General features: G+C 37.4%; 2 protein-coding genes across 2 annotated transcripts in view; both read right to left on the minus strand.

Annotated features, from left to right (window-relative positions):
• LOC139723247 (probable inactive tRNA-specific adenosine deaminase-like protein 3) overlaps positions 1–12,235 on the minus strand; it is a 43,521-nt gene that overhangs the window by 25,758 nt on the left and 5,528 nt on the right. The window lies entirely within an intron of this gene.
• On the minus strand, positions 9,702–12,223 carry LOC139723193 (V(D)J recombination-activating protein 1-like). Its single transcript, XM_071634449.1, has one exon. The coding sequence runs from the start codon at positions 12,015–12,017 to the stop codon at positions 10,779–10,781; it is 1,239 nt and encodes a 412-aa protein (XP_071490550.1). The 5' UTR covers positions 12,018–12,223; the 3' UTR covers positions 9,702–10,778.

A 12,235-nucleotide genomic window follows, 5' to 3' on the forward strand; every position in this document is an offset into this window, starting at 1 on the left:
TATCACACGTAACTCAGCACATGTTGCTACAATGGCAATCAAACTTGGGTGATGGTAGATGTCTCTTGGAAATTGAAGGTAACCACAAGGTCAAAGGTTACATACAGGGGTCAACGAACTTTTAGGGCCCAATGTTAAGTTTTTAGGGCGCATTTCGTTTATGGCTCAGAACTTTTGATCCCTTTGTCCGTTTGTGACCAAACTTGGATGGAAGATGTCCCTTGGGGAGGTGAAGGTCGTCACAAGGTCAAAGGTCACAGACAGAGGTCAAAGGTCACAGACAGGGGTCAACAAACTTTTAGGGCCCAATTTTAAGTTTTTATGGCGCGTTTCGATTATGGCTCATTACTTAAGATCCCTTTGTCCGTTTGTGACCAAACTTGGATGGTAAATGTCCCTTAGGGTGTTGAAGGTCACCACAAGGTCAAAGGTCATAAGCAGGTCAATTAACTTCTGGGAGTTATAAAAAATATTAATTCCTTGTACGCGAATGGGCGAGACACAATTTGGCGATTGTCTTGTTTTTTCAAGTCTTACACTAATTTTGCTCACCTTTTTTTTTTAAATGTAACTGTCTCTATTGTGAGCACATCATAGCTTTTTCAAAACAAGACTGCACAATACAATTCAGGTACAGATAATCTGTGAAGTGCAAACACTGTACATCATTATGTTAAGTGCAGTACACCCTGCCTGCAGTTACCCATTGTGTACAGATTGTGTACAGCTGTACATGTAACTAAACAGAATGTTTGATAAGCACATGCCTGGGTTTGCTGAATTCCAAAATTTAGGATGATCTCCCATACGTGCAATTTAAAGCTCTACTGGTGTTTGATATTTCTATCAATTTCCAGTTTTCAAATTATGTCACAAATGTGTGGTTTTTTATTTTATTTTTTTTTTTGGGGGGGGGGCACACATGACACGATGCCCATTCATACAGCTGTATTCATGTTCAAGATCACAAGGTTATCTTTTAAGCATGAATTTAACTGAACTTCAGCAAAATGTACATTTTCTTGCCTAATAAAAGTGGATGACAGGAACAATGAATGCTGCAAGTATAGGCAGGGTTTCCTTAATACAACTGCAAGTAGCCACTTTTATAGTGAAGGTTGGACTGTACTCTTAATGGACATGTGATGCATCAAAAGAAGATAACATGCATTTATGAATACACATACATTCATACATGTTGTGCATTTGTATAGCATAATCTGCATGTATTTAAACTTTTCCTGGTCACACGCAGAAAATACAGCCAGTCCATATCTAAGCAGAAATCTGCCTACTGTATTCTCTTTTCAGATTCATATCTATGCATGTTACTCTTTGTTTTGTCCAAAGTTGTGTTTGAGTGTGTGAGCGCATGATATATCTTCTGAAACCCAATGTTTTCATCAAAAGATTCAGTGTTTGGTTTTTCCCATTTTAATCACATCAGAATAGGCTACATGTCTGCCACTTTCAACGAGAGAATTACATCAAGGTCACAGGCACAGAAAAGCCTGTTGTCACATTAACATCGATCATTAAAGGTAAAACACAGTTTTGGTATGCCTGCAGAACTGTCAAATTTCACTCCAAAATGTACAAATACATGAAAGCTTTTTCAGAAAACATATAAGCAAAAATCACATTTGGCAATGTTAAAAAAAAAGCACAACCCTGCCAGAATTTGTTCATTGGTTGAAGACAGTAACAAACACTTATCTGTACAGTGTCTCACAATGGCTACATTGTAATGTAATGTCAAGTGTGCAAAATACACACAAATGTACAATGAGCTGCATACAGGCTAACAAGTGTTGTAAACTTGCAAATGTGACACTTGCCCTCCTCAAAGATCTTTTCTTTTCTTTCTTTCTTTTTTCCTGCCAACACTGACTTGTATATCAATCTCACTTTCCAGGTACAAACATGTACATTATTGGTTTCAAATTCCATATTCAACAATAATTTTTCTCATTCTACAATGTAGTCTCATTTCCTCTTGGAAAGCAATCCTCTACACAGTGGGGTAGACACTGTTTTTGCCCACTATCTGTGCCACAAAAACATGTTAAATGTACATGTACAGCAATTCAAGTACTTGTGAATGACATTCTTAATAGAATACACAACTAAACGCTGTGACTTTGTACAAATGTTAGCATCTCCAGTGACAAGAAAGAGCAAGCGTATTACTGTACATATTACATGCAATATATTCATGATCTCAAGTCTTGCTTAAACATGTAGGAACAGTGAAAAATCATATGAAATGTGTCAAAGTAGAGGGAAATGTCTTATAAAATAGATTTTTAATGTGACTTCAGTCAGTACACTGTTCTGTACATTCACAAAAATGAAATCAATGTGGGCAAACTTGATCAATGAGGAGCCATTGGAGAAGCATATAGGTGCTAGATAAAGTTAAAGTGTCATAAAGTGGTAATATTCAAAATGTAAGCAAATTGTACCAAACAAGGAACTCGGTAATACAGTGTGTACCTTTGGCAGTATGAGTAAAACATCAGTTCACTCTTGGTCTAATTAATCCAAAATCTTGCAGAACAAAATCAACTCGAGTGAACAATAGGAAAAAAAAAACATTTACAAAGTACAATACAGTGAAACACCGTTATAACGAGGTCCGTGGGACCGGCGATATTACCTCGTTATAACCGGTACCTCGTTATATCCGTACGCATCAAAAACAAAGAAAAACATAAGCACGACATCATATACCCATCAATGAAACTTAAAGACATACCTGTGTTGTTATTATACAATTATGGATCATTGTTATTGAGAGAATAAAGGGAAATTATTTGTGAATTAGATGAAAAGTGAGTTATGAGTTAAATCTTTATTGTAATAATTCTTGTTTGTCAAATTTTTCAAAACGTTTGTAAACACCAGCGCAAATAGAGTAACATACAGGCCTTGTTTACCATAACTTGCGAGGTATTTTTTACGCTGTTGGTGCCCAGCGGGAATGCGATGATTTAATGAATCATTTCGGCTGTAAACTTGTGCAATGTATGATCGTTGCGCCCGAAGGGATTAAAAATGCGTTCTTTACTTTCTTCCCAAAAATCTCCTCGCGTTATCCATCCGTTCTTTAAAATTATGCGACAGGACTGAATGTGGAAGGTTGTGATCCTTTTTACGCAAATCTATACCTGGTAGACCATTCTGAAAGAAAGAAAAATCTTCATTTTGAAATGCAGTATTAAAATTGTAATAATGAACAAACCCACATCTATCATAACTAATAAATGCGTTGGTTTCTTTTTCTGATTTAGGTTAACATGCGTTATTCAACTTTTTCTTGTACGCTACTGTCGCCTGGCGAGATCGCGGTGATTTCAGGGTAACATACATGCATTGTTTACCGTCATGGAACTTGCGAGGTATTTTACGCTGTTAGTGCCCAGCGGGAATGCAATGATTCCATAAATCATTTCGGCTGTAATTTTATACAATGTATGATCGTTGCGCGCGAAGGGATTAAAAATTCTACTTTCTTCCGAAAATCTCTTCACGTTTTGTACATCGATTCCGTTCTTGAACTGTTAAATGCGTTTGTTTCTGTTTCCGAACACCGATTAAGTAGGTTAACATGCGTTATTCAACTCTTACGCTACGGTCACCCGGCGAGATCGCGATGATATCACTAATCATTTCGGCTTCAATCATACACACTCATATTTAAATTATCATTTGATAAATGATAATGAAGAAATCCAGTTCTATTCAAACTAATAAATGCGTTTGTTTCTTTTTCTAAACACCGATTAAGTAGGTTAACATGCGTTATTCAACTATTTTTACGCTACCGTCACCCGGCGGGATCGTGATGATTTCATTAATTATTTCGGCTTTAATCATACACACTCATATTCAAATTATCATTTGTTAAATGATAATGAACAAATTCAGATCTATTCAAACTAAATAAATGCGTTTGTTTATTTTCCTGAACACCGATCAAGTAGGTTAACATGCGTTATTCAAAAATTTTTACGCTACTCTCACTTGGCGGGATCGCGATGATGTCATTATTTATTTCGGCATTATAATCATGCCGAACAGCAAAAGAACTGGAATTCGGGACTAAAAATGGAATACCGAAAGGATATAATGATGAGTTGCACACGCATTCCAATTGTCCTTTTTTGGCCACAAGTGTCGCTACATGAAAAGTTTTTGAATGCTTTATCCTTTTTTTTCCTCGTTGCGCTGTGGGCTGACCTAGTATCACGCACGCGTATCTCGGGAAAAAGAAAATCGAATGATTATGTTTAATAATTCAGTAGGAACATCGGAAGGCATTATTGTGTCTTAGCTTATTGCGTGGTTTAGAAGAAAAAATGGAAGGAACGGTTCTCTGCAAAACGGGAAAAAGACGTGGATAGCGTGAATTTGGTTTTCAATGTTTCATTTGTCGCGTGTTTGAAAGCGACAATTTAGTCAAGAAATGGAACCTCATTATATCCGATCAAATTGCTTATGTTTTTCTTTACCATTATGCACCGAAATTGTCCTCGTTATAACCGGAATCTCGTTATAACCGAACTCGTTATAACCGATTCGTTCTGCCATAGGTTTGCATGCAAAGGAAAACGGGACCGACGCGATAACCTCGTTATAAGCGGTTCCTCGTTATAACCGAACTCGTTATAACGGGGTTTCACTGTACATCGTATGGCCAGTACATACGTACAGTTCGATATAAACTGTACAACAATGAACGTGTTACTGTATCCTCTCTGCACTGAAAAGGATTGCTTTTTTTATACATGTACATATGACATGTATATTATAAAATGTTGTACTACACATTGTACAGACTGTACTCCTACAAAATTGTATCAGGGAGGTACAATGTACTGTATGTATCCTGACATACAGTACATGTGCAGTACTGTACCCATTCATATTACAAGTAATTGCAGAGTACAATACAACATACCGGTACGTTGCAGCTACTGTACATGTTGTACCTCGTGACTCAGCAAATAACCAATCACTTACACCGTGTAAAGCTACATTTACACTGACTGTACATGTTATTCATGCATTTGTGTGCAAAATTGGGAGTACACAACACGTACAGAATATGCCAGTACCAGTTACTCTGATCATACAACTGTACATGTACATGTACACTGTATGTGGATGCAATATGTAGCTGGGCAATCCTGCAGTTGGTAATTGGGTGGACATGACATGGATAAAAGAAATGTGCCTCTACATTGTAGCTCTACATGTATAATTTAGATATTAAGTAATGCCATGGATGTTCACCGATCACTAAGGTCTTTCAAATTCAGTAGATTTTATTCTTAGTATTTATTGATCTTGCAAGATATAAAACCATCATTTAAAATGTACATGTGGGACTGGGGATGCTGAAATTCATTTATACAAATTACAGTGGCTGCTTTGAAAAAATTTTCTTCAATTTTTTGCTAAAAGGTAAAAGATGAATACATTTAAATACTCCATAAGTCATGTGACATTTTGTCAATTACAAAAGGGTGAAATGACTTGCAGAATTACTCTGGACAACTGTAACGTTTCTAACCGTAACGTTACCAACCATGCATTTGGGGGTCTAGCTAATAAATTATCGTTCAAACTACTAAAAACATTTGCGTGAACATTTGTCCTGATCATTGAAATTAATGCAACACTTTGTTTGAAGTTACTTGAAATTTTGCGCACTTTTTGTTACAAGACATTGATTTTTTTTTTTGTCATGTCCTTTTTTCGCACCATACCAGCTCTTTTAGTTGCCATAGCAATTGTAATATTTATTGGATTGTACTCATTCTTTTCTATGAAACCTGGGAAGGATGAACATGTTTTTAACATGATTTTGACTTGAAATGAATAAATGGTGATTTAGCGGTAAAAATAAATATCTAAATTTCTTTCAATGTAATGGTAGTAACCACAGAATTGCCCAGCTAAGTTCACAGAAAGAAAATACAGATCTACTTGTATAGCAATGTAATTAAATTACCCAGAGAGAAAACGGAGCCTTTGTAAAAGAGTACAGTACATTGTAGTTTATACTGTACATTTGAAAATGACAAATACATACTGACAAGATAAAATAAGAAGAGAAGGCAGAGCTTACAAATACACTTGTACAGTGGTTGGTACGTGAAAATAAACGCTGTACAATTGTACTCGTAGCTCCTTCATGATATAATCAAATGATGGTTCAGATGGGACGGACAAGAACGTAAAAAGCAAGAGAATATTTATAGCTATGTGCCATGAACAAAATGTACAGTTCATGTATGCACAGCCTTGTAAAGGAGCAATGCCTAATGTGATGTATAACATCAATTGCAAAACCAGACAAAAATGGCCACTTAATTGTCAAGCATTATCAAGAATCATTATGAACATGTACAATGTATAGTATTCATGCACTTTGGCACCAACCAGTGTCATCTTGCTGGTGCATGATCATGATACATAGGCAACGATTGTGTTTTTAAAGAAACAAGGTCGCAGCCACAGAGATGCTTGAGATGCCAATATCTACAAAATATCAATGACACCATTGACCAATGCTGGAAAGGTACACTTGTGTCTAAAATACTCATTGAAAAGAAAAATGTCTCTTTGTTCACTAAGCAAGCAAACAACAACGATGATCCTCAAGACCAAACTCAGTTTACTCTTGCTGATGTGCACACAAGTGCTGCAGAGCAACTTCTACTGAACTGTATTTACAACATTGTGACAACAATGTCTATGCAGGCAAAATCAATAAATGAGAGGCAGACATGCTTAAATGCAGGTGACAAAGTCTTAGTATCACAAAGCGATATCAGATCTCACATTGATATACCTGGTACTCAAAATGTACGTTATCGTACACAGGAATATGTACAATTTGTACAAGTATTTTTGATAGCAAAAAAGAGAGTAAACATCCGTTTACTCTTGATCATGGCAGTGCAAAAAACTTGCAAAACAACTCCAACTGAAAATCAACTTGCAAAAAACTTGCAAAACAACTCCAACTGAAAATCAACTTGCAAAAAACTTGCAAAACAACTCCAACTGAAAATCAACTCAAAATAGTACATAATACATGTACAACGAATGCACATGCAGAAGTCAACTTGTACCTTAAATATTCAAAGTACAGGTATCAACGCATAGAAATATGGCAAAGCAGGCAAAGTATTATCGCAAAGCAATATCAAATCTCATCGATAAATATCAAAATATACTGTACATGATCATGCATGAGGAATGTACATGTACAAGCATTTTTGATAGCAAAAAAAAGAAGAGAGTAAACATCCATTTACTCTTAATCATGGCAGTGCAAAAAACTTGCGAAACAACTCCAACTGAAAATACATAATACACTGCACATGTACAATGAATGCACATGCAGAAGTCAACTTGTACCTTAAGTATTCAAAGTACAGGTATCGCGGCATAGAAAAATGGCAAAGCAGGCTAAGTATTTTATTAATATCGCAAAGTAATATCAAATCTCATCGATAAATATCAAAATATACTGTACATGATCATGCATGAGGAATGTACATGTACAAGCATTTTTGATAGCAAAAAAAAAAGAGAGAGTAAACATCCGTTTACTCTTGATCATGGCAGTGCAAAAAACTTGCATACAACTGTAACAACTCCAACTGAAAATACATAATACATGTACAACGAATGCACATGCAGAAGTCAACTTGTACCTATACATGTAGGTACACATTGACACATAAAAATACAGAGAATGGCAAAGCAGGCAAAGTCAATCGATGAGAGACGGATACAGTATGCCTCCTTTTACAGGGGCAGCAAAGTCTTATCGCGAAGCAATATCAAATCTCATATATCGATAAGTCAACAACTATCACTCCTATACACTGTACATCCTGCATGAGGAAACATACTTAAATGCACTTTTGATAGCCAAAAAAAAGAAAAAAAGAGTAAACATCCGTTTACTCTAATCATGGCAGTCAAACAAACAGAAAAAGCTTGTAGAACAATTTCGGCTCAAAATGATAATACACATGTCGTACATTGTACATGTGTACAACGCGTACAAGTGAACCAAACTTCACTGTACATGGGCTGACATATGAAAATGTCAACACAGGAAAAGTAATGATGATCGAGAGGCAGATAGGCTGAGGCGGGCTGAGGCGGGCAGTGGCAAAGTTCCAGATCACAAAATGACATGGAGTTCACATCAATCCGTACTCAAATGTATCACTCAAATTTTGCACACCTTGCACAACTTTGAAAGTACAGGTGAGTGAATACATGTATCATCTTTCTCTTAATCTTGATCCACAGAACAATTCTCAGGAAATTGTACATTGTATGCATGCATGTACTGTGTATATAACATTTAATAAGTACATTTTGTTTTGTACACTTTCTATTCCATACAACTGTGCTGTACAATACATCCAGTACGAACAATGTCAAAGCAGGCAAAATCCGTCCACAAGATGGCTGGGATGCCAGGAAGGCTTGTCATTTGGTGACATAAAATGGTAATTCGGTGACATAAAATGGTCATTTGAAAACATGTACCGTACATCTTGTACATTGTTGAACATGGAGCTCACATCACTAGCACTTTTATAGGCAGTACAGTGAGTAATGATCCCCTTTAAAGGACAAGTCCACCTTCATATACATAAGGATTACGAGAATGCAGCAATATTAGTAGAACACATCAGTGAAAGTTTAAGGAAAATCGGACAATCCGTTCAAAAGTTACAAATATTCTAAGTATCTGCGCAGTCACTGCTGGAAGAGAAGACTACTCAATTGTATGATGTCACATGCGTACAACTATATAAGGAAAATAAAAAGAGAATTTCACAAAACTTTACTTTTTGAATAAAGTGCACATTTCTGCGACTTGCTACTGACGTATGTTATGGGTAATATTATTCCCCCTGCCTTCTGAAAGAGAGAAGTCAAGTGTTCTTTTGTTATGCGAGAAAAATGGAAATATGTTGAATTTTCTTTATTCTTTCTTTATATCGTTGTACTCATGTGACATCACAAGCTATAGTAGTCTTTTCATCCAGCCATGAATGAGTAGAAACTTTAAAAATTCATAACTTTTTAACGGATGGTCCGATTTTGCTCAAACTCTCACTGATGTGTTCTACTAATATTGCTGCATTCACTCAACCCACATGTCTATGAAGGTGAACTTGTCCTTTAAATATGCTTTAATACTCATGACTTTTGAGACATGCAGCGTGAAATGACATATCTTATGTACAAATGTACAAGTTAACCAGTACTGTACTTCAGTACTACCGGCACACGTATAATGTCAATGCAGGCGATATCAATTGATGACCGGCAGATAGGTCAAGATGCCATAGGAAGTCTTGTCCTGAAGGGATACAAAATACTAGTAGTCATATCGATAATCAAAATAGTATGATCATCAAAAATGGGGCTTACAAAATTGTATATCACGTGTACCTCTGATAGTACAGAAGAGAAAATATCTTCTTACTCTTGGTCTTGAGTCATGCAAAATCTTGCAAGACAAGTTCAATTCAAAATGATAATGCAGACAAGTATACAATGTACACAGTATGTACATGTAATTCGGTACATGTATTGGCACATACAGCTGTAAAATCAATGTCAAAGCAGGCAAAATCAGTCGACGAGAAGCAGATAGGCAGAGATGTCAGGCAAGTCTTGTCATCAGGCGAAGTGCCATGTAACGATAATCAAAATGTAAATCAAACATGTGACATACATCAAAAGCACCTTCTAAGGAAAAGAAGCATACAGGTCTGTAAATATTGGAACAATTCAAACTCAAAATAAATGTATACTTTATGCACGACTTGCAAATGCAGATCTATACATGCAATGTACCAATGTCAATTCTGGTGAAACAGAATATGAGAAACAGAGCACTGTACACTCAAATCCTTGATTTGATGAGTTTGGGGCTACTAAATGTATACAGCCAATGCAGCCACAACACATCTCGAAGCCCATGAATTGGCAAAATCAGGATCAGCACATGAAAACAGGGTCAATGCAGGCAAAATCAGTCGACGAGAATTGTAAGCAGATAGGCAGAGATGTCAGGCAAGTCTTGTCATTAGGCAAAGTGCCATAACGATAATCAAAATGTAAATCAAACACGTGACATGTGTACATTGTACATCAAAAGCACCTTCTAAGGAAAAGAAGCATACAGGTCTGTAAATATCGGAACGATTCAAACTCAAAATATGAAATATGTACATGTATGTACTGTATGCACGACTTGCAAATGCAGATCCATACAAAGTACCAATGTCAATTCTGGTGAAAGAGATGAGAAACAGAGACCTGTACTCAAACCTTTGATAAGCGTATGAGTTTGGGGCTACTATACAGCCAATGCAGCCGCAACACATCTCGAAGCACATGAACTGGCAAACTCAGGATCAGCACATAAAAACAATGTCAAAGCAGGCAAAATCAGTCGACGAGAAGCAGAAAGGCAGAGATGTCAGGCAAGTCTTGTCATCAGGCAAAGCGCCATGTCACGATAATCAAAATGTAAATTAAACATGTGACATACATCAAAAGCACCTTCTAAGGAAAAGAAGCATACAGGTCTGTAAATATTGGAACAATTCAAACTCAAAATGTATGTACTGTAACGGTATGCACTACTTACAAATGCAGATCTATACAATGTACCAATGTCAATTCTGGTGAAACAGAATATGAGAAACAGAGCACTGTACTCAAACCTTTGATAAGCGTATGAGTTTGGGGCTACTATACAGCCAATGCAGCCACAACACATCTCGAAGCCCATGAATTACCTTACCCTTCCGTGACAGATTCTTCCTCATGTGACGGAAGAGCTTGTTACTGGCTTCGTTGCCCTCTCCGCTAATGGCTCCAACTGACCCAGGTCCATCCTCATTCTCGATGATTTCCTGAGGGTGCTCTATGACCTTATGTAGGTAGTTGGGCCATGGTACATAGTCGAAATGAGAGATCAACTCCCTGCCCATTTGCACCGCGACAACCTTGTACTGGCGCAGTTCCCGGGCATGTGTGACACGTGGCGAATGCGCACGGTACACGGAACGGAGCAAACGAAATTTCTCCATAATGATTGCCAAATGCTCCCGTCTTTCCTCACTAGGAATAAGTGCAAGGATGACATTGGCATTTTTCTCAGCAAACAACTGTCTTGAGTAGTTTCCTGGCATCATAAGCTGGGGAGCTGATCCCACATGCTTTCTGATGTGAGCATCAAATTTGTGCTCGGCATGCTCAACTAGACCTTTGATATCCTCGGTCAACTCCCACTTTTGAACTGCTGCAATTTCTCTGACAATAATTTTCTTAAAGAAAATGCCGAGATTTATGTCAGCGTGTGTGGCATCCAGAAGCTTTGCCTCAGCGTCTGACTTTAACAATGGACGCTGTTTCACACCGAGTGACAGCCCATCCAGCTCAGCTTTTGAAAGCTTATCCGGATTGACACGAATATAATCAGCGATCGCTGAAGTCATGCAATAGGTTCTATTAATTGTAAAAGAACCTAGTTCAGACTTGCTACTCTCCCGAGTAGCAGTGCACAAAGTGCACAAGTACCTGGATCCACTGCCAGCAAGCCCGCCTTCAGCTCTATCTAGTTTTTCGTCTATCATAGAATTAAAAAACTTACAGTGGAAACGTCTCCATACACCAAAACACCACACTTTCAGAACTTTCCCTTTGAGAAATTCTCTCTCGTCCTCGATAGGAATCTGCAACAAACTTGCTGTTAAGATATTGTTTTCATCACCAATCCCTTCCAGCAAAGGTCTATTGCATCTAACTGAATTGGGCTTTTCTTCTTCGAAAACAACAATGTTGCCTCCTACTTGGCGGATAGCCTCAATGCGCAAAATGGCAAAACTAGAGCGAAATGCTTTGTCAGGAAGAAATGTGTCGCTTTTTTCCTTGTAAACCAACACATCTCCCATCCCATCTGAACCATCTTTAATCAGAACTGTGAATTCTACATTTTCATTGTGTGGATCGATCCCCCCTTTCTTTAGGCCTTCCTGAATTTGAGGATCTAACTCCTCTAGGGTTTTTGCTACAGCACTTGGATAAGGCCACCTAACTGCTGTACATTCAGCACGTTTTCTCTCTGGGTACTGTCTGTGATAGAGTTCTTGAACATTTATTGGCTCATATG

Source organism: Diadema antillarum, unplaced genomic scaffold, assembly GCF_040938485.1.
Source record: "Diadema antillarum isolate AM-2024a unplaced genomic scaffold, OU_Dant_1.0 scf00000183, whole genome shotgun sequence".
Lineage (NCBI taxonomy): Eukaryota > Metazoa > Echinodermata > Echinoidea > Diadematoida > Diadematidae > Diadema > Diadema antillarum.

Bases quoted from the DNA above. Each gene is read 5' to 3' on its own strand.
- LOC139723193 (XM_071634449.1), bottom strand. From the start codon at position 12,017: ATGGGAGATGTGTTGGTTTACAAGGAAAAAAGCGACACATTTCTTCCT.